This window comes from Phasianus colchicus, chromosome 34 (assembly GCF_987193195.1).
Source record: "Phasianus colchicus chromosome 34, bPhaCol1.hap1.1, whole genome shotgun sequence".
NCBI lineage: Eukaryota > Metazoa > Chordata > Aves > Galliformes > Phasianidae > Phasianus > Phasianus colchicus.
In genome coordinates, this window is record NC_143469.1 from 1,438,839 (window position 1) to 1,465,367 (window position 26,529).

Here is a 26,529-nt window from a genome sequence, read left to right on the forward strand (position 1 = left end):
TGGGGGGATATGGGGTGGGATGTGGGGAGGATGTGGGGTGGGATGGGGGGATATGGCGTGGGATGTGGGAATGGATGGGGGGATATGGGGTGGGAGGTATGGGGTGGGAGATGGGGATGGATATGGGGGGGGATGTGGGGGGTGGGATGTGGGGATATGGGGTGGGATGTGGGGATATCGGGTGGGAGATATGGGGTGGGATATGGGGTGGGATGTGGGGGTGGATGGGGAGGGGATGGGGGGATGGATGGGGGGATATGGGGTGAGATGTGGGGATGGATATGGGGTGGATATGGGGGGGGATATGGGGGTATGGGGGGATATGGGGATGGAGGGATGGATGGGAGGATATGGGGTGGGATGTGGGGTGGGATGTGGGGGATGGGGTGGGAGGTATGGGGTGGGATGTGGGGAGGATGTGGGGTGGGATGGGGGGATATGGCGTGGGATGTGGGGATGGATGGGGGAATATGGGGGGATGTGGGGGGGATATAGGGATGGATATGGGGTGGGATGTGGGGGGGATATGGGAGGGTGGGGGATATGGGGTGGGGGGGATGTGGGGTGGGATGTGGGGCGGTGGGGGGATTTGGGGTGGATATGGGGTGGGATGTGGGGTGGATTTAGGGTGGGGGGTGAATATGGGGTGGGGGGATGTGGGGGGGGATGGGGGTGGAGGGATGGATATGGGGTGGGGTGGGGGGGGTGGGATTTGGGGGGGGGGAGAGGTGGTTGGGGGGGGGGGCATGGATATGGGGTGGGGGGGGGAATTTGGGGGGCGGTGGACAGATGTGGGGACACGGGGACGGACAGAGGGACAACGGGGGGGGGGCAAAAATGGGGGGGGGCGGATGGGGGGAGGGGAGAGGATTTGGGGGGGGGGAGGTGGATGGGGGGGGGGTTTGGGGGGGGGGTTATGGGGATGGATGGGGGGCGGTGGGACAGACGTGGGGACAGGGGGACGGACGGAGGGACAACGGGGGGGGGGGCAAAAAAGTGGGGGGGGGGGAGGGGGGGGAGAGAAGCAGAGAGAAAAGAGAAGCCGTCATCAGAGCCTGGGGGGGGCCGGATTGAGGGGGGGGGACATGGGGGGAGGGGGCGACCCCAGGGGGGGGGGGAGCAGGGATATGGGGGGGGGGCACCTGAAATGGGGGGGGGGGGCGTTGGGGTGAGGGGGGGTCACCCTCATCCGGGATGGAATTGGGGGGGGGGGGTCCTAAAACGCAACGGGGGGGGGGGGGCTTAAAATGGGGGGGGGGTAAAATGAGGGGGGGGCTGTGGAGATGTCAGCTGTTATTATAGGGGGCTAAAGGTGGGGGGGGGGAGCAAATTGGGGGGGGGCCTGAATTGAGGGGGGGGTTTTGAATTGGGGGGGGGTACTGAATTGAGGGGGGGTCCTGAAATGGGGGGGGGTCCTGAATTGGAGGGGGGGGGTTGAATTGAGGGGGGGGGTCAAGAATTGAGGGGGGGTCCTGAATTGGGGGAGGGGGGGTTGAATTGAGGGGGGGGTCCTGAATCGAGGGTCCTGAAGTGGGGGGGGGGCCTGAATGGAGGGGGGGTCCTGAATTGAGGGGGGGTCCTGAAATGGGGCGGGGTCCTGAATCGACGGGGGGGGTCCTGAATTGGGGGGGGGGGGTCCTGAATTGAAGGGGGGGGGACATGAATAGAGGGGGGGTCCTGAATTGAGGGGGGGTCCTGAATTGAAGGGGGGGGTCCTGAAATGGGGGGGGGGTCTTGAATCGAGGGGGGGGTGCTGAATTGAGGGGGGGGGTCATGAATTGGGGGGGGGGGTCTGAATTGTGGGGGGGTCCTGAATTGAGGGGGGGTCATGAATTGAGGGGGGGGTCCTGAAATGGGTGGGGTCCCTGAATTGAGGGGGGGGGCCTGAAATGGGGGGTGTCCTGAAGTGGGGGGGGTCCTGAATTGAGGGTGGGGGGGTCATGAATTGGGGGGGGGGGTCTGAATTGAGGGGGGGTCCTGAATTGAGGGGGGTCCTGAAATGGGGGGGGGGTCCTGAAATGAGGGGGGGTCCTGAATTGAAGGGGGGGTCCTGAATTGGAGGGGGGGGTCCTGAATCGAGGGTCCTGAAATGGGGGGGGGGTCCTGAAATGAGGGGGGGGTCCTGAATCGAGGGGGGGGTCTTGAATCGAGGGGGGGTCCTGAAATGGGGGGGGGTCCTGAACTGAGGGGGGGTCTGGAATCGAGGGGGGGGTCTTGAATTGAGGGGGGGGGGTCATGAATTGGGGGGGGGTCTGAATTGTGAGGGGGTCCTGAATTGAGGGGGGGGGTCAAGAATTGAGGGGGGGTCCTGAATCGAAGGGGGGGTCCTGAAATGAGGGGGGGGTCCTGAAATGAGGGGGGGGTCCTGAATCGAAGGGGGGGTCCTGAAATGGGGGCTCCTTCCCCCCCCCCCAGGCCCACAGCCAGGGTTGGCTGCTTGCTTTCTTGGGGGGGGGGGGGGGGGGGGGTTTGACGGGGACCCCCCCGATTAAATTTGGGGGGGGGGCGTCAAAGTTGGGGGGGGGTCGGGGGGGGGGGGGGGGGGGGGGTCTCGTGGTCTCGGCTGTCCGGCGCTGCTGCAGAGAGAAACGGGGGAGAGAAACGGGGGGGTTAAAAAAGCTGCGGGGAGAGAAATGGGGGGGGGGGGGGGGGGGAAGAAAAGTGGGGGAGGGGGGTCGCAGGCACGCGCACACATTTTGGGGGGGGGGGGGTCGAGTGGGGGGGGGGGCACGGCGCAGAGACGCCCCCAAACTCCCCCCCCCCCCCAAACAAAAAATCACGGCGTCTCTACGCGATGATTTGGGGGGGGGGGGGAAAGGAGACGCCCCCCCCCCCATATAAAAACCAAGCCAGGCTGCGCGCCCCCCCCCCCCCCCCAGCATTGCACACGCGTGTGTCCTCGTGCCCCCCCCCCCGCGTTTGCACACGCGTGTGAATTTGTGCCCCCCCCCCCGCAATTAAGCTCTACGGGCACCAGCCTGGCCTGTTTCCCCCCCCCCCCACTTTTAATCCCCCCCCCGGCCTTGCACACCTTTGCACACTCACACCCACTTGTGCACCCACGGCCACAAGAGCGCTTTTGCACGCGCGCGTCTCACACCCCCCCCCCCTCCCCTCCCCCCCCCCAAAAGCGCTCTTGCACACGCGTGTGCACGAAGAGATAAAACGGGGGGGGGGTTAAAGAAACAAAAAGGGGGGGATGGAAGGTTTGGGGGGGGGGGGGAAAGGAGGGGGGGGGGGTGTTTTTTTTTTTGGGGGGGGGTCCCCGGGGGGGCACACGGGGACACTCACAGGCGGGGGGGCCCCGCGATCCGGGGGGGCGCAGTGGGGGGGCCGGGAGCTGCGAGGAGGAGGAGGAGGAGAGAAGGCGTTAGGGGACCCCCCCCCCCCCCCCCACCTTAAAGCCCCCCCCCCAAAATCGCAGCCCCCCCCCCCCCCCTCCTCCTCCTTCGACCCCCCCCCCCCAAAAAAAAAAAAAAAAAGGACCCGGCGCTGGGTTTCACCTGTGGGAAAAAGAGCCGCCCCCCCCCCCCCCCCGCCCCATAGAATTAATTGATGACCCCCCCCCCCCCCCCCGCCGCCCCCTCCCCAAATTAAGAGCTGCCCCCCCCCCAAAAGAAAACGCGACTGCGGCACAGAGAGAGAGAGAGACATGGGGGGGGGCGGCCCTGCCTGCGGGGGGGGCCATAGGGACCCATAGCGACCCATAGAGACCCATAGAGATCCTATAACTGCCCTATAACTGCCCCATAGGGACCCATAGCGACCCATAGAGATCCTATAACTGCCCCATAGCTGCCCCATAGGGACCCATAGCGACCCATAGAGACCCTATAACTGCCCCATAGAGACCCCATAGCTGCCCCATAGAGATCCTATAACTGCCCCATAGCTGCCCCATAGGGACCCCATAGCTGCCCCATAGAGATCCCATAACTGCCCCATAGCTGCCCCATAGGGACCCATAGCTGCCCCATAGAGATCCCATAACTGCCCCATAGGGACCCATAGAGATCCTATAACTGCCCCATAGGGACCCATAGCGACCCATAGGGACCCATAGCTGCCCCATAGAGATCCTATAACTGCCCCATAGGGACCCATAGAGACCCATAGCTGCCCCATAGAGACCCTATGGCTGCCCCATAACTGCCCCATAGGGACCCATAGCTGCCCCATAGAGATCCTATAGCTGCCCCATAGAGACCCATAGAGACCCATAGGGACCCATAGCTGCCCCATAGCTGCCCCATACAGACCCATAGAGACCCATAGAGACCCATAGCTGCCCCATAGAGATCCCATAGCTGCCCCATGGCGGCCCCATAGAGACCCCATAGCTGCCCCATAGCTGCCCCATAGAGATCCTGTAACTGCCCCATAGAGACCCCATAGCTGCCCCATAGCTGCCCCATAGAGACCCATAGAGACCCATAGCTGCCCCATAGCTGCCCCATAGAGATCCTGTAACTGCCCCATAGAGACCCCATAACTGCCCCATAGCTGCCCCATAGAGATCCATAGCTGCCCCATACGGACCCCATAGCTGCCCCATAGAGATCCTATAACTGCCCCATAGGAACCCTATAACTGCCCCATAGGGACCCATAGCGGCCCCATAGCTGCCCCATAGGGACCCCATAGAGACCCCATAAAGACCCTATAACTGCCCCATAGAGACCCCATAACTGCCCCATAGGGACCCATAGAGACCCATAGCTGCCCCATAGAGACCCATAGCTGCCCCATACTGACCCTATGGCTGCCCCATGGCGGCCCCATAGGGACCCTATAACTGCCCCATAACTGCCCCATAGGGACCCCATAGCTGCCCCATAGAGACCCATAGAGACCCCATAGCTGCCCCATAGCTGCCCCATAGAGACCCTATGGCTGCCCCATAGGGACCCATAGAGACCCATAGCTGCCCCATAGAGACCCCATAACTGCCCCATAGGGACCCTATAACTGCCCCATAGAGACCCCATAGCTGCCCCATAGAGATCCTATAGCTGCCCCATAGGGACCCCATAACTGCCCCATAGAAATCCTATAACTGCCCCATAGGGACCCCATAGGGACCCCATAGCTGCCCCATAACTGCCCCATAGAGATCCTGTAACTGCCCCATAGAGACCCTATAACTGCCCCATAGGAACCCTATAACTGCCCCATAGGGACCCATAGCGGCCCCATAGCTGCCCCATAGAGACCCATAGCTGCCCCATAGAGATCCCATAACTGCCCCATAGGGACCCATAGCTGCCCCATAGATACCCATAGCTGCCCCATAGAGATCCCATAGCTGCCCCATAGAGACCCATAGCTGCCCCATAGAGATCCCATAACTGCCCCATAGCTGCCCCATAGGGACCCATAGCGACCCATAGAGACCCTATAACTGCCCCATAGAGACCCCATAGCTGCCCCATAGAGATCCTATAACTGCCCCATAGCTGCCCCATAGGGACCCCATAGCTGCCCCATAGAGATCCCATAACTGCCCCATAGCTGCCCCATAGGGACCCATAGCTGCCCCATAGAGATCCCATAACTGCCCCATAGGGACCCATAGAGATCCTATAACTGCCCCATAGGGACCCATAGCGACCCATAGGGACCCATAGCTGCCCCATAGAGATCCTATAACTGCCCCATAGGGACCCATAGAGACCCATAGCTGCCCCATAGAGACCCTATGGCTGCCCCATAACTGCCCCATAGGGACCCATAGCTGCCCCATAGAGATCCTATAGCTGCCCCATAGAGACCCATAGAGACCCATAGGGACCCATAGCTGCCCCATAGCTGCCCCATACAGACCCATAGAGACCCATAGAGACCCATAGCTGCCCCATAGAGATCCCATAGCTGCCCCATGGCGGCCCCATAGAGACCCCATAGCTGCCCCATAGCTGCCCCATAGAGATCCTGTAACTGCCCCATAGAGACCCCATAACTGCCCCATAGCTGCCCCATAGAGACCCATAGAGACCCATAGCTGCCCCATAGCTGCCCCATAGAGATCCTGTAACTGCCCCATAGAGACCCCATAGCTGCCCCATAGCTGCCCCATAGAGACCCATAGAGACCCATAGCTGCCCCATAGCTGCCCCATAGAGATCCTGTAACTGCCCCATAGAGACCCCATAACTGCCCCATAGCTGCCCCATAGAGATCCATAGCTGCCCCATACGGACCCCATAGCTGCCCCATAGAGATCCTATAACTGCCCCATAGGAACCCTATAACTGCCCCATAGGGACCCATAGCGGCCCCATAGCTGCCCCATAGGGACCCCATAGAGACCCCATAAAGACCCTATAACTGCCCCATAGAGACCCCATAACTGCCCCATAGGGACCCATAGAGACCCATAGCTGCCCCATAGAGACCCATAGCTGCCCCATACTGACCCTATGGCTGCCCCATGGCGGCCCCATAGGGACCCTATAACTGCCCCATAACTGCCCCATAGGGATCCCATAGCTGCCCCATAGAGACCCATAGAGACCCCATAGCTGCCCCATAGCTGCCCCATAGAGACCCTATGGCTGCCCCATAGGGACCCATAGAGACCCATAGCTGCCCCATAGAGACCCCATAACTGCCCCATAGGGACCCTATAACTGCCCCATAGAGACCCCATAGCTGCCCCATAGAGATCCTATAGCTGCCCCATAGGGACCCCATAACTGCCCCATAGAAATCCTATAACTGCCCCATAGGGACCCCATAGGGACCCCATAGCTGCCCCATAACTGCCCCATAGAGATCCTGTAACTGCCCCATAGAGACCCTATAACTGCCCCATAGGAACCCTATAACTGCCCCATAGGGACCCATAGCGGCCCCATAGCTGCCCCATAGAGACCCATAGCTGCCCCATAGAGATCCCATAACTGCCCCATAGGGACCCATAGCTGCCCCATAGATACCCATAGCTGCCCCATAGAGATCCCATAGCTGCCCCATAGAGACCCATAGCTGCCCCATAGAGATCCCATAACTGCCCCATAGCTGCCCCATAGAGACCCATAGCTGCCCCATAGAGACCCATAGCTGCCCCATAGAGATCCCATAGCTGCCCCATAGAGACCCATAGCTGCCCCATAGAGATCCCATAGCTGCCCCATAGAGATCCTATAACTGCCCCATGGCGGACCCATAGAGACCCCATAGCTGCCCCATAGCTGCCCCATAGAGACCCATAGGAACCCATAGCTGCCCCATAGAGACCCATAGCGACCCATAGAGACCCACTGCTGCCCCATAGGGACCCATAGCTGCCCCATAGAGACCCATAGAGACCCATAGCGACCCATAGCTGCCCCACAGAGACCCCATAACTGCCCCATAGCTGCCCCATAGATTTCCCATGGCGGCCCCATAGGGACCCCATAGAGACCCTATAACTGCCCCATAGCTGCCCCATAGAGACCCATAGCTGCCCCATAGAGATCCTATAGCTGCCCCATAGGGACCCCATAACTGCCCCATAGAAATCCTATAACTGCCCCATAGGGACCCCATAGGGACCCCATAGCTGCCCCATAACTGCCCCATAGAGATCCTGTAACTGCCCCATAGAGACCCTATAACTGCCCCATAGGAACCCTATAACTGCCCCATAGGGACCCATAGCGGCCCCATAGCTGCCCCATAGAGACCCATAGCTGCCCCATAGAGATCCCATAGCTGCCCCATAGGGACCCATAGCTGCCCCATAGAGATCCTATAACTGCCCCATGGCGGCCCCATAGAGACCCCATAGCTGCCCCATAGCTGCCCCATAGAGACCCATAGCTGCCCCATAGGTGCCCCATAGAGACCCATAGCTGCCCCATAGAGATCCATAGCTGCCCCATAGAGACCCATAGCTGCCCCATAGCTGCCCCATAGAGATCCTGTAACTGCCCCATAGGGACCCATAGCTGCCTCATAGGAACCCTATAACTGCCCCATAGAGACCCCATAGCTGCCCCATAGAGACCCTATAACTGCCCCATAGGGACCCCATAGGGACCCCATAACTGCCCCATAGAGACCCCATGGCTGCCCCATAGAAACCATATAGAGACCCCATAGCCACCCCATAGTGATGCCATAGAGACCCCATAGGGACCCCATAGCTGCCCCATAGAGACCCTATAACTGACCCATAGCTGCCCCATAGGGACCCCATAGAGACCCCATAAAGACCCTACAAATGCCCCATAGCTGCCCCATAGAGACACCATAGCTGCCCCATAAGGACCCCATAACTGCCCCATAACTGCCCCATAGAGACCCCATAGCTGCCCCAGAGGGACCCCATAACTGCCCCATAGAGGCCCCATAGCTGCCCCATAGCTGCCCCATAGAGTCCCTATAACTGCCCCATGGCTGCCCCATAGGGACCCCATGGCGGCCCCATAGAGATCCCATAGAGACCCTATAACTGCCCCATAGAGACCCTATAACTGCCCCATGGCGGCCCCATAGCTGCCCCATAGGGACCCTATAACTGCCCCATAGCTGCCCCATAGGGACCCTATAACTGCCCCATAGCTGCCCCATAGGGACCCATAGGGACCCTATGGCTGCCCCATAGAGACCCCATAAAGACCCCATAACTGCCCCATAGAGACCCTATAACTGCCCCATAGAGATCCCATGGCGGGCCCATAGGGACCCCATAACTGCCCCATAGAGACCCCATAGCTGCCCCATAGGGATCCTATAACTGCCCCATAGAGATCCTATAACTGCCCCATAGAAACCCCATAGAGACCCTATAACTGCCCCATGGCTGCCCCATAGGGACCCCATAGAGACCCCATAACTGCCCCATAGAGACCCCATGCCGGCCCTATAGGGACCCCATAGCTGCCCCATAGAGATCCTATAACTGCCCCATAGAGATCCCATGGCGGGCCCATAGGGACCCCATAACTGCCCCTTAACTGCCCCGTAGCTGCCCCATAGGGACCCCATAGAGACCCCATAACTGACCCAAAGAGATCCCATAGCTGCCCCATAGAGACCCTATAGCTGCCCCATAGCTGCCCCATAGCTGCTTCATAGAGACCCCATAACTGCCCCATAGAGATCCCATAGCTGCCCCATAGAACTCCATGGCTGCCCCATAGAAACACTATAGCTGCTCCACAGAGACCCTATGACTGCCCCATAGCTGCCCCATAGAGACCCTATAAGTGCCCCATAGGGACCCCATAGCTGCCCCATAACTGCCCCATAGCTGCCCCATAGGGACCCCATGGCGGCCCCATAGAGACCCCATAGAAACCCTATAACTGCCCCATAGAGACCCCATAGATCCCCATAGAAACCCCATAGAGACCCCATAACTGTCCCATAGAGACCCTATAAGTGCCCCATAGCTGCCCCATAGCTGCCCCATAGAGATCCCATGGCGGCCCCATACAGACCCCATAGAGACCCCATAGCTGCCCCATAGGGACCCCATAGCGGCCCCATAGGGACCCCATAGAGACCCCATAACTGCCCCGTAGGGACCCCATAGCTGCCCCATAGAGACCCCATAGCTGCCCCATAGGAACCCTATAACTGCCCCATAGAAATCCTACAGCTGCCCCATAGAGACCCTATAACTGCCCCATGGCTGCCCCATCGGGACCCCATAAATACCCCATAATTGCCCCATAGAGACCCCATAGAAACCCTATAGCTGCCCCATAGAGACCCTATAAGTGCCCCATAGGGACCCCATAGAGACCCCATAGCTGCCCTATTGAGACCCTATAACTGCCCCATAGCTGCCCCATAGGGACCCTATAACTGCCCCATAGGGATCCCATAGCTGCCCCATGGCGACCCCATAAAGACCCTACAACTGCCCCATAGAGACGCTATAGCTGACCCATACAGACCCCATAGAGACCCTATAACTGCCCCATAGATATCCTATAGCTGCCCCATAGGGACGCCATACAAACCCTATAACTGCCCCATAGAGACCCCATGGCTGCCCCATAAGGACCCTATAACTGCCCCATAGATATCCCATAGCTGCCCCATAGAACTCCATGGCTGCCCCATAGAAACCCTATAGCTGCTCCACAGAGACCCTATAACTGCCCCATAGCTGCCCCATAGAGATCCCATGGTGGCCCCATACAGACCCCATAGAGACCCCATAGCGGCCCCATAGGGACCCTATAAGTGCCCCATAGAGACCCCATAACTGCCCCATGGCTGCCCCATAGAGACCCTATAACTGCCCCATAGAGACCCCATAGCTGCCCCATAACTGCCCCATAGCTGCCCCATAGGGACCCCATGGCGGCCCCATAGGGACCCCATAACTGCCCCATAGAGATCCTATAACTGCCCCATGGCGGCCCCATAGCTGCCCCATAGGGACCCTATAACTGCCCCATAGCTGCCCCATAGGGACCCTATAACTGCCCCATAGCTGCCCCATAGGGACCCCATAGAGACCCCATAAAGACCCTACAAATGCCCCATAGCTGCCCCATAGAGACACCATAGCTGCCCCATAAGGACCCCATAACTGCCCCATAACTGCCCCATAGAGACCCCATAGCTGCCCCAGAGGGACCCCATAACTGCCCCATAGAGGCCCCATAGCTGCCCCATAGCTGCCCCATAGAGTCCCTATAACTGCCCCATGGCTGCCCCATAGGGACCCCATGGCGGCCCCATAGAGATCCCATAGAGACCCTATAACTGCCCCATAGAGACCCTATAACTGCCCCATGGCGGCCCCATAGCTGCCCCATAGGGACCCTATAACTGCCCCATAGCTGCCCCATAGGGACCCTATAACTGCCCCATAGCTGCCCCATAGGGACCCATAGGGACCCTATGGCTGCCCCATAGAGACCCCATAAAGACCCCATAACTGCCCCATAGAGACCCTATAACTGCCCCATAGAGATCCCATGGCGGGCCCATAGGGACCCCATAACTGCCCCATAGAGACCCCATAGCTGCCCCATAGGGATCCTATAACTGCCCCATAGAGATCCTATAACTGCCCCATAGAAACCCCATAGAGACCCTATAACTGCCCCATGGCTGCCCCATAGGGACCCCATAGAGACCCCATAACTGCCCCATAGAGACCCCATGCCGGCCCTATAGGGACCCCATAGCTGCCCCATAGAGATCCTATAACTGCCCCATAGAGATCCCATGGCGGGCCCATAGGGACCCCATAACTGCCCCTTAACTGCCCCGTAGCTGCCCCATAGGGACCCCATAGAGACCCCATAACTGACCCAAAGAGATCCCATAGCTGCCCCATAGAGACCCTATAGCTGCCCCATAGCTGCCCCATAGCTGCTTCATAGAGACCCCATAACTGCCCCATAGAGATCCCATAGCTGCCCCATAGAACTCCATGGCTGCCCCATAGAAACACTATAGCTGCTCCACAGAGACCCTATGACTGCCCCATAGCTGCCCCATAGAGACCCTATAAGTGCCCCATAGGGACCCCATAGCTGCCCCATAACTGCCCCATAGCTGCCCCATAGGGACCCCATGGCGGCCCCATAGAGACCCCATAGAAACCCTATAACTGCCCCATAGAGACCCCATAGATCCCCATAGAAACCCCATAGAGACCCCATAACTGTCCCATAGAGACCCTATAAGTGCCCCATAGCTGCCCCATAGCTGCCCCATAGAGATCCCATGGCGGCCCCATACAGACCCCATAGAGACCCCATAGCTGCCCCATAGGGACCCCATAGCGGCCCCATAGGGACCCCATAGAGACCCCATAACTGCCCCGTAGGGACCCCATAGCTGCCCCATAGAGACCCCATAGCTGCCCCATAGGAACCCTATAACTGCCCCATAGAAATCCTACAGCTGCCCCATAGAGACCCTATAACTGCCCCATGGCTGCCCCATCGGGACCCCATAAATACCCCATAATTGCCCCATAGAGACCCCATAGAAACCCTATAGCTGCCCCATAGAGACCCTATAAGTGCCCCATAGGGACCCCATAGAGACCCCATAGCTGCCCTATTGAGACCCTATAACTGCCCCATAGCTGCCCCATAGGGACCCTATAACTGCCCCATAGGGACCCCATAGAGACCCCATAGCTGCCCTATTGAGACCCTATAACTGCCCCATAGCTGCCCCATAGGGACCCTATAACTGCCCCATAGGGATCCCATAGCTGCCCCATGGCGACCCCATAAAGACCCTACAACTGCCCCATAGAGACGCTATAGCTGACCCATACAGACCCCATAGAGACCCTATAACTGCCCCATAGATATCCTATAGCTGCCCCATAGGAACCCCATACAAACCCTATAACTGCCCCATAGAGACCCCAGAACTGCCCCATAGCTGCCCCATACTGACCCTATAACTGCCCCATAGAGACCCCATGGCTGCCCCATAAGGACCCTATAACTGCCCCATAGATATCCCATAGCTGCCCCATAGAACTCCATGGCTGCCCCATAGAAACCCTATAGCTGCTCCACAGAGACCCTATAACTGCCCCATAGCTGCCCCATAGAGACCCATAGCTGCCCCATAGAGATCCCATGGTGGCCCCATACAGACCCCATAGAGACCCCATAGCGGCCCCATAGGGACCCTATAAGTGCCCCATAGAGACCCCATAACTGCCCCATGGCTGCCCCATAGAGACCCTATAACTGCCCCATAGAGACCCCATAGCTGCCCCATAGGGACCCTATAACTGCCCCATAGAGACCCCATAGCGGCCCCATGGCTGCCCCATAGCTGAACCATAGGGACCCCATGGCTGCCCCATAGAGACCCTATAACTGCCCCATAGAGACCCCATAGCGGCCCCATAACTGCCCCATAGCTGCCCCATAGGGACCCCATAGGGACCCCATAACTGCCCCATAGAGATCCTATAACTGCCCCATGGCGGCCCCATAGCTGCCCCATAGGGACCCTATAACTGCCCCATAAGGACCCCATAGCTGCCCCATAACTGCCCAATAGAGACCCTATAACTGCCCCATAGCTGCCCCATAGGGACCCCATAGAGACCCTATAACTGCCCCATAGAGACGCCATAGTGACCCCATGACTGCCCCATAGGGACCCCATGGAGACCCCATAAAGACCCTACAACCGCCCCATAGAGACCCCATAGAGATCCTATAACTGTCCTATAAGTGCCCCATAGCTGCCCCATAGAGACCCCATAACTGCCCCATAGAGACCCCATAGCTGCCCCATAGCTGCCCCATAGAGACCCCATAACTGCCCCATAGAGACCCCATAACTGCCCCATAGAGATCCCATGGCGCCCCCATAGGGACCCCATAGAGACCCTATGGCTGCCCCATAGAGACCCCATAACTGCCCCATAGGGACCCCATAGGGACCCATAGCTGCCCCATAGGGACCCTATAACTGCCCCATAGAGACCCCATAACTGCCCCATAGCTGCCCCATAGGGACCCCATGGCGGCCCCATAGAGACCCCATAGAAACCCTATAACTGCCCCATAGAGACCCAAAGCTGCCCCATAGGGACCCCATAGAGACCCTACAACTGCCCCATAGAGACCCATAGCTGCCCCATAGCTGCCCCATAGCTGCCCCATAGAGACCCTATAAGTGCGCATAGAGATCCCATAAAAACCCCATAACTGCCCCTAATTGCCCCAAATTGCCCTTAATTGCCCCACAACAGCCCCTAATTGCCCCTAATTACCCCTTAATTGCCCTACAACTGCCCCTAATTACCCCTTAATTGCCCTACAACTGCCACTAATTGCCCCAAATTGCCCCTAATTGCCCCTAATTTCCCTTAATTGCCCCACAACTGCTCCTAATTGCCCCTAATGGCCCTTAATTGCACCTAATTGCCCCACAACTGCCCCTAATTGCCCCACCTGTCCCTAATTGCCCCCTAATTGCCCCTAATTGCCCCACAACTGCCCTAATTGCCCCACAACAGCCCCTAATTACCCCTAATTACCCCTTAATTGCCCCACAACTGCCCTTAATTGCCCCAACTGCCCCCTAATTGTCCCTAATTGCCCTTAATTGCCCCTAATTGCCCTTATTTGCCCCTTAATTACCCCTAATTGCCCTTAATTGCCCCTAATTGCCCTACAACTGCCCCTAATTGCCCCACCTGCCCCCTAATTGCCCCTAATTGCCACTTAATTGCCCCACCTGTCCCCAATTGCCCCCTAATTGCCCCTAATTACCCCACGACTGCCCCTAATTACCCCTAATTGCTCTTAATTGTCCCTAATTGCCCCACAACTGCCCCTAACTGCCTCCTAATTTCCCTTAATTGCCCCTAATTGCCCTTATTTGCCCCTAATTGCCCCACAACTGCCCCTAATTGCCCCACCTGCCCCCTAATTGCCCCTAATTGTCCCCTAATTGCCCCACAACTGCCCTTATTGCCCCACAACAGCCCCTAATTACCCCTAATTGCCCCGCAATTGCCTCTAACTGCCCCGTAATTGCCCTTAATTGCCCCTAATTGACCTTATTAGCCCCTTAAGTGCTCCTAATTGCCCCACAACTGCCCAATTGCCCCCTAATTGCCCTTAATTGCCCCTAATTGCCCTTATTTGCCCCGTTATTGCCCCTAATTGCCCCATAAATACCCCACATCTGCCCCTGATTACCCCTAATTGCCCCACAACTGCCCCTGATTACCCCTAATTGCCCCACAACTGCCCCTAATTGCCCTTAATTGCCCCACCTCTCCCTAATTGTCTCCTAATTGCCCCTAATTGCCCCATAAATTCCCAACAACTGCCCCTAATTGCCCCCTAATTGCCCCTAATTGCCCTTATTTGCCCCTTAATTGCTCCTAATTGCTCCACAATTGCCCCTAATTGCCCCTGATTGCCCCACAACTGACCTAATTGCCCCTAATTGCCCCACAACAGCCCCTAATTACCCCTTAATTGCCCCACAACTGCCCTAATTGCCCCACCTGCCCCCTTAATTGCCCCTAATTGCTCCCTAATTGCCCCACCTGCCCCTTAATTGCCCCTAATTGCCCCTTTATTGCCCCTAATTGCCCAACTGCCCCTAATTGCCCCATAATTGCCACTATTTGCCCCACAACTGCCCCTAATTGCCCCCTAATTGCCCCTAATTACCCCTAATTGCCCCACAACTGCCCCTAATTGCCCCACCTGCCCCCTTAATTGCCCCTAATTGCCACTTAATTGCCCCACAACTGCCCCTAATTACCCCTAATTGCCCCACAACTGCCCCTTATTGCCCCACCTGCCCCCTTAATTGCCCCTAATTGCCACTTAATTGCCCCACAACTGCCCCTAATTGCCCCTAATTACCCCTAATTGCCCCACAACTGCCCCTAATTGCCCCACCTGCCCCCTTAATTGCTCCTAATTGCCCCCTAATTGCCCCACCTGCCCCCTAATTGCCCCTAATTGCCCTTATTTGCCCCTTAATTGCCCCCTAATTGCCCCTAATTGCCCCACAACTGCACCTAATTGCCCCCTAATTGCCCTTAATTGCCCCACCTGCCCCCTTAATTGCCCCTAATTGCCCCCTAAATGCCCCACAACTGCCCCTAATTGCCCCATAAATACCCCACAACTGCCCCTAATTGCCCCCTAATTGACCCTAATTGCCCTTATTTGCCCCTTAATTGCCCCTAATTGCCCCACAACTGCCCCTAATTACCCCTAATTACCCCCCAAACCCCCCTAATTGCCCCTAATTGCCCCTAATTACCCCTAATTACCCACCAAACGCCCCTAATTGCCCCCTAATTGCCCCTAATTACCCCTAATTACCCCCCAAACCCCCCTAATTGCCCCTAATTACCCCTAATTACCCCCCAAACCCCCCTAATTGCCCCTAATTACCCCTAATTACCCCCCAAACCCCCCTAATTGCCCCCCTACCCCTGGGCTGCGCTGGGGGGGCGGTGGGGGGGCCCTAATTGCCCCACAACTGCCTCTAATTGCCCTTAATTGCCACTAATTGCCAGACAACTGCCCCCTAATTGCCCCCTAATTGCCCCTAATTACCCCTAATTGCCGCACAACTGCCTTTAATTGCCCTTAATTGCCCCTAATTGCCCCACAACTGCCCCTAATTACCCCTAATTACCCCTAATTGCCCCACAACTGCCCCTAATTGCCCCACCTGCCCCCTAATTGCCCCTAATTGCCCTTTATTGCCCGTAATTGCCTCACAACTGCCCCTTAATTGCCCCTAATTGCCCTTAATTGCCCGTAATTGCCCCACAACTGCCCCTAATTACCCCTAATTGCCCCACAACTGCCTCTAATTGCCCCTAATTGCCCCACAACTGCCCCTAATTGCCCTTATTGCCCCCTAATTGCCCCTAATTGCCCCACAACTGCCACTAATTACCCCTTAATTGTCCCACAACTGCCCTTATTTGCTTCCTAATTAACCTTAACTGCCTCTAATTGCCCCTAATTGCCCCACAACTGCCCCTAATAGCCGCCTAATTGCCCCTAATTGCCCCAGAACTGCCCCTAATTGCCCCTAATTGCCCCACTTGTCCCTAATTGCCTTTAATTGCCCTTTAATTGCCCTACAGCAGCCCCTAATTGCCCCTAATTGCCCTTATTTGCCCCTTAATTGGCCCTAATTTCCTCTAATAGCCCGTAATTGCCTTTTATTGTCCCCTAATTACCCCACAACTGCCCCTAATTGCCCCACAACTGCCCCTAATTGCCCCTAATTGCCCCCTAATTGCCCCCTAATTGCCCCACAACTGCCCCTAATTGCCCCTAATTGCCCCCTAATTGCCCCCTAATTGCCCCACAACTGCCCCTAATTGCCCCTAGTTACCCCCCAGACGCCCCTAATTACCCCTTAATTGCCCCACAACTGCCCCTAATTGCCCCACAACTGCCACTAATTACCCCTTAATTGTCCCACAACTGCCCCTAATTACCCCTAATTGCCCCACAACTGCCCCTAATTGCCCCTAATTGCCCCACTTGTCCCTAATTGCCTTTAATTGCCCTTTAATTGCCCTACAGCAGCCCCTAATTGCCCCTAGTTGCCCTTATTTGCCCCTTAATTGGCCCTAATTTCCTCTAATAGCCCGTAATTGCTTTTTATTGTCCCCTAATTACCCCACAACTGCCCCTAATTTCCCCTAATTACCCCCCAAACGCCCCTATTTGCCCCCTAATTACCCCTAATTACCCCCCAAACCCCCCTAATTGCCCCCTACCCCTGGGCTGCGCTGGGGGGGGGGGGGGGGGGGCCCTAATTGCCCCACAACTGCCTCTAATTGCCCTTAATTGCCACTAATTGCCAGACAACTGCCCCCTAATTGCCCCTAATTACCCCTAATTGCCCCACAACTGCCCCTAATTGCCCCTAATTTCCCCCTAATTGCCCCACAACTGCCCCTAATTGCCCTTATTGCCCCCTAATTGCCCCTAATTGCCCCACAACTGCCACTAATTACCCCTTAATTGTCCCACAACTGCCCTTATTTGCCCCCTAATTAACCTTAACTGCCTCTAATTGCCCCTAATTGCCCCACAACTGCCCCTCATAGCCGCCTAATTGCCCCTAATTGCCCCAGAACTGCCCCTAATTGCCCCACAACTGCCCCTAATTGCCCCTAATTGCCCTTAATTGCCCGTAATGGCCCCACAACTACCCCTAATTGCCCCACCTGCCCCCTTAATTGCCCCTAATTGCCACTTAATTGCCCCACAACTGCCCCTAATTGCCCCTAATTACCCCTAATTGCCCCACAACTGCCCCTAATTGCCCCACCTGCCACCTTAATTGCTCCTAATTGCCCCCTAATTGCCCCACCTGCCCCCTAATTGCCCCTAATTGCCCTTATTTGCCCCTTAATTGCCCCCTAATTGCCCCTAATTGCCCCACAACTGCACCTAATTGCCCCCTAATTGCCCTTAATTGCCCCACCTGCCCCCTTAATTGCCCCACAACTGCCCCTAATTGCCCCTAATTACCCCCCAAACGCCCCTCATTGCCCCTAATTGCCCCACAACTGCCCCTAATTGCCCCTAATTGCCCCTAATTACCCCTAATTACCCCCCAAACCCCCCTATTTGCCCCCTAATTACCCCTAATTACCCCCCAAACCCCCCTAATTGCCCCCTAATTACCCCTAATTGCCCCTAATTGCCCCTAATTACCCCCTAATTACCCCTAATTGCCCCTAATTGCCCCTAATTACCCCTAATTGCCCCCCTACCCCTGGGCTGCGCTGGGGGGGGGGGTGGGGGGGCCCTAATTGCCCCACAACTGCCTCTAATTGCCCTTAATTGCCACTAATTGCCAGACAACTGCCCCCTAATTGCCCCTAATTACCCCTAATTGCCCCACAACTGCCCCTAATTGCCCCCTAATTGCCCACAACTGCCCCTAATTGCCCTTATTGCCCCCTAATTGCCCCTAATTGCCCCACAACTGCCACTAATTACCCCTTAATTGTCCCACAACTGCCCTTATTTGCCCCCTAATTAACCTTAACTGCCTCTAATTGCCCCTAATTGCCCCACAACTGCCCCTCATAGCCGCCTAATTGCCCCTAATTGCCCCAGAACTGCCCCTAATTGCCCCACAACTGCCCCTAATTGCCCCTAATTGCCCTTAATTGCCCGTAATGGCCCCACAACTACCCCTAATTGCCCCACCTGCCCCCTTAATTGCCCCTAATTGCCACTTAATTGCCCCACAACTGCCCCTAATTGCCCCTAATTACCCCTAATTGCCCCACAACTGCCCCTAATTGCCCCACCTGCCACCTTAATTGCTCCTAATTGCCCCCTAATTGCCCCACCTGCCCCCTAATTGCCCCTAATTGCCCTTATTTGCCCCTTAATTGCCCCCTAATTGCCCCTAATTGCCCCACAACTGCACCTAATTGCCCCCTAATTGCCCTTAATTGCCCCACCTGCCCCCTTAATTGCCCCACAACTGCCCCTAATTGCCCCTAATTACCCCCCAAACGCCCCTCATTGCCCCTAATTGCCCCACAACTGCCCCTAATTGCCCCTAATTGCCCCTAATTACCCCTAATTACCCCCCAAACCCCCCTATTTGCCCCCTAATTACCCCTAATTACCCCCCAAACCCCCCTAATTGCCCCCTAATTACCCCTAATTGCCCCTAATTGCCCCTAATTACCCCCTAATTACCCCTAATTGCCCCTAATTGCCCCTAATTACCCCTAATTACCCCTAATTGCCCCCCTACCCCTGGGCTGCGCTGGGGGGGGGGGGTGGGGGGGGGGTCGTGGTTGGGGGGGGGGGTTGGGAAGGGATTTGGGGGGGGGGGGGGGGCACGGATTGAACTGATTTGATGGGGAAATGAAAGGCGGGGGGGGGTCGGGGGGGGGGTAGAAATATTTGGGGGGGGTCTCTGGGTGGGGGGGGGGGTCGGGGTGGGGGGGGGGGGTCACCCCGTCACCCCTTTTTTGTGCCCCCCCCCCCCCACCCCCACCCCATTCGTCTGCAGATCTACCAGCACTGAGGGGGGGGGGGGGGGAATGGAGGGGTTTTAAAATGGGGGGGGGTCCCTAAAAATGGGGGGGGGGGGCGGGGGGGTGTTGGGGGGGGTCCCTCTTGGGGATTCCACGCGATTGGATGGGCTTAATTAGGGTTAATTAGGGCTAATTGGGGTCAGAGCATCCGGTATATCGATATTGGGGGGGGGGGGCTTTTAACCCCTTCCTGCCCTTGTGCTAAAAGGGGGGGGGGGAAAATGGGGGGGGGGAAATGTTTGGGGGGGGGGGGGTTGGGGGTCTGGTGAGGATTTGGGGGCACGGGGGGGGGGGGGGGAAATGGGGGGGGGGGTTGGGGTGAGAATGGGGGATTTTGGGGTGGGGGGGGGTCAGGGTTTGGGGTCAGGTTGGGATTTGGGGGGGGGGGAGGATTTGGGTTGGGGGGGGGGCTGGGATTTGGGGTCAGAATGGGGGATTTTGGGGTGGGGGGGGGTCAGGGTTTGGGGTCAGGTTGGGTTTTATGGGGGGGGGAAGGATTTGGGTTATGGGGGGGGGCAGGATATGGGGGGGGGCTGGGATTTGGGGTGAGAATGGGGGATTTTGGGGTGGGGGGGTCAGAATTTGGGGCCAGATTGGGATTTATGGGGGGGGGGGGCAGGGTTTGGGTTATGGGGGGGGCCTGGATTTGGGGTCAGAATGGGGGATTTTGGGGTGGGGGGGGTCAAGGTTTGGGGTCAGGTTGGGATTTGGGGGGGGGGGGGATTTGGGTGGGGGGGGCTGGGATTTGGGGTCAGAATGGGGGATTTTGGGGTCGGGGGGGGTCAGGATTTGGGGTCAGGTTGGGATTTGGGGGGGGGGGAAAGGATTTGGGGTCAGGTTGGGATTTATGGGGTGGGGGGAGGATTTGGGTTCTGGGGGGGGGCTGGGATTTGGGGTCAGAATGGGGGATTTTGGGGTGGGGGGGGGAAAAGGATTTGGGGTCAGGTTGGGATTTATGGGGGGGGGGGAGGATTTGGGTGGGGGGGGGGCTGGGATTTGGGGTCAGAATGGGGGATTTTGGGGTGGGGGGGGGAAAAGGATTTGGGGTCAGGTTGGGATTTATGGGGGGGGGGGAGGATTTGGGTTATGGGGGGGGGGGGCAGGATATGGGGGGGGGCTGGGATTTGGGGTGAGAATGGGGGATTTTGGGGTGGGGGGGGGCAGGATTTGGGGTCAGGTTGGGATTTATGGGGGGGGGGAGGATTTGGGTTATGGGGGGGGGCAGGATATGGGGGGGGGGGCTGGGATTTGGGGTCAGAATGGGGGATTTTGGGGTGGGGGGGGGAAAAGGATTTGGGGTCAGGTTGGGATTTATGGGGGGGGGGAGGATTTGGGTTATGGGGGGGGGGGCAGGATATGGGGGGGGGCTGGGATTTGGGGTGAGAATGGGGGATTTTGGGGTGGGGGGGGGCAGGATTTGGGGTCAGGTTGGGATTTATGGGGGGGGGGAGGATTTGGGTTATGGGGGGGGGCAGGATATGGGGGGGGGGGCTGGGATTTGGGGTCAGAATGGGGGATTTTGGGGTGGGGGGGGCAGGGTTTGGTTCAGGTTGGGATTTAGGGGGGGGGGGGGAGGATTTGGGTGGGGGGGGGGCTGGGATTTGGGGTCAGAATGGGGGGGTTGGGGGTTTGGGGGGGGTCAGAATTTGGGTTATGGGGGGGGGCTGGGATTTGGGGTGAGAATGGGGGATTTGGGGGTGGGGGGGGTCAGGGTTTGGGGTCAGGTTGGGATTTATGGGGGGGGGGAGGATTTGGGGGGGGGGGCTGGGATTTGGGGTCAGAATGGGGGGGTTGGGGATTTGGGGGGGGGTCAGGGTTTGGGGTCAGGTTGGGATTTGGGGGGGGGGAGGACTTGGGTTATGGGGGGGGGCAGGATATGGGGGGGGGCTGGGATTTGGGGTCAGAATGGGGGGGTTGGGGGTTTGGGGCGGGGGTCAGAATTTGGGTTATGGGGGGGTCAGATTTTGGGGTCAGAATGGGGGATTTTAAGGTTTTGGGGGGGGGGTCAGAATTTGGGGTCAGGTTGGGATTTATGGGGGGGGGGGGCAGGGTTTGGGTTATGGGGGGGGCTGGGATTTGGGGTGAGAATGGGGGATTTTGGGGTTTTGAGGGGGGGTCATAATTTGGGGCCAGATTGGGATTTATGGGGGGGGGGAGGATTTGGGGTCTGGGGGGGGGGTGAAGGTATGGGAGCAAGGGGGGGGTGGGATTTGGGGGGGGGGGCGCAGAATTTGACTTACGGGGGGGAGGTTGGGATATGGGGTCTGCGGGGGGGGGGGTCATGGGGGGGGATTTGGGGTCTGGGAGGGGGTCAAGATTTGGAGGGGGGGCACAATATGGGGGGGGGGTCAGGATTTGGGGCTGGGGGGGGCAATGGGGGGGTCAGGATTTGGATTATGGGGGGGGTCAGGATTTGGGGTCTGGGGGGGGGCAGGATTGGGGGAGGGACAATATAGGGTGGGGGGGATTGGAGTTATGGGGGGGTCAGGATTTGGGGTGGGGGGGTCGGAATTGGGGGGGGTCAGGATTTGGGGTCTGGGAGGTCAGGATTTGGGGGGGGTCAGGATTTGGGGTGGGGCGGTCGGGGTTTTTTGGGGGGGGTCGGGATTTGGGTGGGGGAGTCAGAATTGGGGGGGTCAGGATTTTGGGGGGGGGGTCGGGCGTTTTTGGGGGGGTCGGGATTTGGGGTCTGGGGGGGTCAGGATTTGGGGTGGGGGGTCGGGATTTTTGGGGGGGGGTCTGGATTTGGGGTCTGGGGGGTCAGGATTTGGGGGGGGTCGGGATTTGGGGTGTGGGGGTCGGAATTGGGGGGGTCAGGATTTGGGGTGGGGGGGTCGGGGGTTTTTGGGGGGGGTCGGGATTTGGGGTCTGGGGGTTCAGGATTTGGGGTGGGGGGGTCGGAATTGGGGGGGTCAGGATTTGGGGTCTGGGAGGTCAGGATTTGGGGGGGGTCGGGAGTTTTTGGGGGGGGGTCGGGATTTGGGGTCTGGGGGGGGTCAGGATTTGGGGGGTGGTCAGGATTTGGGGTGGGGGGGTCGGGATGTTTTGGGGGGCGTCGGGATTTGGGTGGGGGGGTCAGAATTGGGGGGGTCAGGATTTGGGGTGGGGGTGGTCAGGATTTTGGGGGGGGGGTTGGGATTTGGGGGGGGTCGGGGTTTTTTGGGGGGGGTCGGGATTTGGGTGGGGGGGGTCAGAATTGGGGGGGTCAGGATTTGGGGTCGGGGGGTCGGGGTTTTTTGGGGGGGGTCAGGATTTGGGGTCTGGGGGGGGTCAGGATTTGGGGTGGGGGGGGTCGGGGTTTTTTGGGGGGGGGGTCGGGATTTTTGGGGGGGGGTCGGGATTTGGGGTCTGGGGGGGGTCAGGATTTGGGTGGGGGGGGTCGGGGGTTTTTGGGGGGGGGGGGTCGGGATTTGGGGGGGGGTCCCAGGGCGTCGCGTTACCTTTTTGCTCCACTCCTACTTTTAGCACCAGAAGAAAGGCGGGATGGGGGGGGGGGGGGGGGGGGGATTTTGGGGTTTTGGGGTGGGGGGGGGGATTTGGGGTCCGGGGGGGGGGGGGAAGGTGGGGATAAGGATGGGGGGGGGGGGTTTAAGGTGGGGTTTTGGGGGGGGGGGGATTTTGGGGTTCAGCCGGGCGGGGCGAGAGGAGACAAAGAGAAAAGAGATTAAATGGTTTCCGGCCCCCCCCGCCCCCCCCCCCGCCCCCAGCCCCATTTTTTTTGTGTCCCCCCCCCCCACTTCTGACCCCCCCCCCCCCCCCGCCGCCTCCGTAACCCGGCCGATGGGGGGGGGGGTCCCAAAAAAAAAAAAAGGAGCCCCCCCCCCCGTTTTACACGCCCCCCCCCCCCCCTCATCTGAGCCCCCACCCGGGGGACGGACGGACGGACAGACGGACGGACGTGGGGGGGGGTAGAGAGGGAGATTGGGGGTGGACAGATGGACTTACAGACAGACGGACAGATGGGGGGGGGGCAGAGAGGGAGATTAGAGATGGACAGACAGACAGACGGGGGGGTGGAGAGGGAGATTGGGGGTGGACGGACAGACGGACGGCGGGGCAGAGAGAGAGATTTTGGGTGGACAGACGGACAGACAGACGTGGGGGGGGCGGAGAGGGAGATTGGGGGTGGATGGATGGACGGACGGACAGACGGACATGGGGGGGCAGAGAGGGAGATTGGAGATGGACGGACAGATGGACGGGGGGGTGGAGAGATCAGGGTTGGACGGACAGACGGACGGACGTGGGGGGGGGCAGAGAGGGAGATTGGGGGTGGACGGACAGACAGACAGTGGGGTGGAGAGGGAGATTGGGGGTGGAAGGACAGACGGACAGACAGACAGATGGATGGGGGGGGCGGAGAAGGAGATTGGGGGTGGACAGACAGACAGACGGACGTGGGGGGGGGGTAGAGAGGGAGACTGGGGATGGACGGATGGACGGACAGACAGACGGACAGATGTGGGGGGGGCGGAGAGGGAGACTGGAGATGGACGGACAGACGGACGGGGGGGCAGAGAGATCAGGGTTGGACGGACAGACGGACGGACGTGGGGGGGGGGGGCAGAGAGGGAGATTGGGGGGGGAAGGATGGACGGACAGACAGACGGATGGATGGAGGGGGGGAGGCGGAGAGGGAGATTGGAAGTGGACGGACAGACAGACAGACGTTGGGGGTGGAGAGAGAGATTGGGGGTGGACGGACAGACGGACAGACAGACGGACGGATGGAGGGGGGGGCAGAGAGGGAGATTAGAGATGGACAGACAGACAGACGGGGGGGTGGAGAGGGAGATTGGGGGTGGACGGACAGACGGACGGCGGAGCAGAGAGAGAGATTTTGGGTGGACAGACGGACAGACAGACGTGGGGGGGGGGCAGAGAGGGAGATTGGGGGTGGATGGATGGACAGACAGACAGACGGACGTGGGGGGGGGGCAGAGAGGGAGATTGGAGATGGACAGACAGACGGATGGAGGGGGGGAGGCGGAGAGGGAGATTGGAGATGGACAGACAGACAGACAGTGGGGTGGAGAGGGAGACTGGGGGTGGAAGGACAGACGGACAGACAGACAGACGGATGGGGGGGGCGGAGAAGGAGATTGGGGGTGGACAGACAGACAGACGGACGTGGGGGGGGGGTAGAGAGGGAGACTGGGGGTGGACGGATGGACGGACAGACAGACGGACGGATGGAGGGGGGGGCAGAGAGGGAGATTAGAGATGGACAGACAGACAGACGGGGGGGTGGAGAGGGAGATTGGGGGTGGAAGGACAGATGGACAGACGGACGGACATGGGGAGGGTAGAGAAGGAGATTGGAGGTGGATGGACAGACGGACAGATGGAGGGGGGCAGAGAGGGAAATTGGGGGTGGACGGACAGACAGACGGACAGATGGACGTGGGGGGGGCAGAGAGGGAGACTGGAGGTGGACGGATGGATGGACAGACAGACAGACGGATGGAGTGGGGGGTGGAGAGGGAGATTGGAAGTGGACGGACAGACGGACAGACGTGGGGGGGGGCAGAGAGGGAGATTGGAGGTGGACGGATGGACGGACAGACGGACGGATGGATGGAGGGGGGGCGGAGAGGGAGATTGGAGATGGACGGATGGATGGACGGACGGACAGACGGACGTGGGGGGGGTCAGAGAGGGAGATTGGAGGTGGACGGACAGACAGACAGACGGACAGATGGATGGAGGGAGGGGCGGAGAGGGAAATTGGGGGTGGACGGACAGATGGACGGACGGACGTGGGGGGGCGGAGGAGAGGGGGAACGAACGGACAGACGGACAGAAGGGGGAAGACGGAATGACGGGCTTGATGGACAGACAGATGGACAGGAAAACTGGATAGAGGCGGACAGACGGACGGACGGGGGGGTGGAAAGGGAGACTGGGGATGGACGGACAGACAGACAGACAGATGGAGGTGGGGGGGGCAGAGAGGGAGATTGGAGGTGGAAGGATAGATGGACGGACAGACGGACGGGGGGGGAGAGGGAGATTGGGGGTGTACAGACAGACAGACGGACGTGGGAGGGGCGGAGGAGTGGGGGAACAGACGGACAGACGGACAGAAGGGGGGAGACGAAACAATGGGCTTTGGGGGGGCAGAAGGAGGACGGACAGACAGATGGACAGGAGGACAGGATAGAGGAGGACAGACGGACGGACAGACGGACGGGGGGGTGGAGAGGGAGATTGGAGGTGGAAGGACAGACGGACGGACAGACGGATGTGGGAGGGGTGGAGGAGTGGGGGAACGGACGGACAGATGGACAGAAGGGGGGAGACAGAACGACGGGCTTGGGGGGTGGGGCAGGAGGACGGACAGACGGACAGGAGGACAGGATAGAGGTGGACAGACGGACAGACAGACGGACAGAATAGAGGTGGATGGGAGGAGGTGGGAGGGGGGAGTAGAGGTGGACGGACAGACGGACAGGCAGCCAGATAGAGGCAGACAGACAGACAAGCAGGCAGACGGATGGAGACGGACAGACAGACGGACAGACTACAGGCGGGTGGGCAGAGACGGGAGGACGGGTAGAGGCGGACGGACAGACGGACAGGCGGGCAGATACAGGGACGGACAGACGGACCAGATGCAGGCGGACGGACACGGGGGAAGGCGGACGGACAGACGGACAGGCGGACGGGTAGAGGCGGATACGGGCAGACGGACAGACGGACAGACACGGATACAAGCGGACGGACACACAGATCCAGGCGGACGGACAGACGGACACACGGGGGGGGGGGGGGGGGGGATCAAAGGCGGACGGGCACAGACGGACAGCCGGACGTGGATACGGACAGACGGACGCGGCTAAAGGCGGACGGACAGATGGACTGGCGTCACGTGGGCGGGGATAGGAGGAGACAGTTGGGTGATGGACAGACGGACGGACGGATGAAGGGCAGACGGATGGGAAGACGGAGACACGGACAGACGGACAGGCAGAGACGGACGGACGGAGATACGGGCGGACGGACAGACG

At 59.0% G+C, this 26,529-nt stretch overlaps 1 protein-coding gene across 1 annotated transcript in view; it reads right to left on the bottom strand.

Moving 5' to 3' along the window:
- The window catches only part of LOC116241127 (adhesion G protein-coupled receptor L1-like), a 133,509-nt gene that overhangs the window by 79,784 nt on the left and 27,196 nt on the right, over positions 1-26,529 (bottom strand). The window contains 1 exon segment of the mRNA XM_090128605.1: positions 22,960-22,974. Coding sequence (XP_089984731.1) covers positions 22,960-22,974 — 15 coding nt within the window.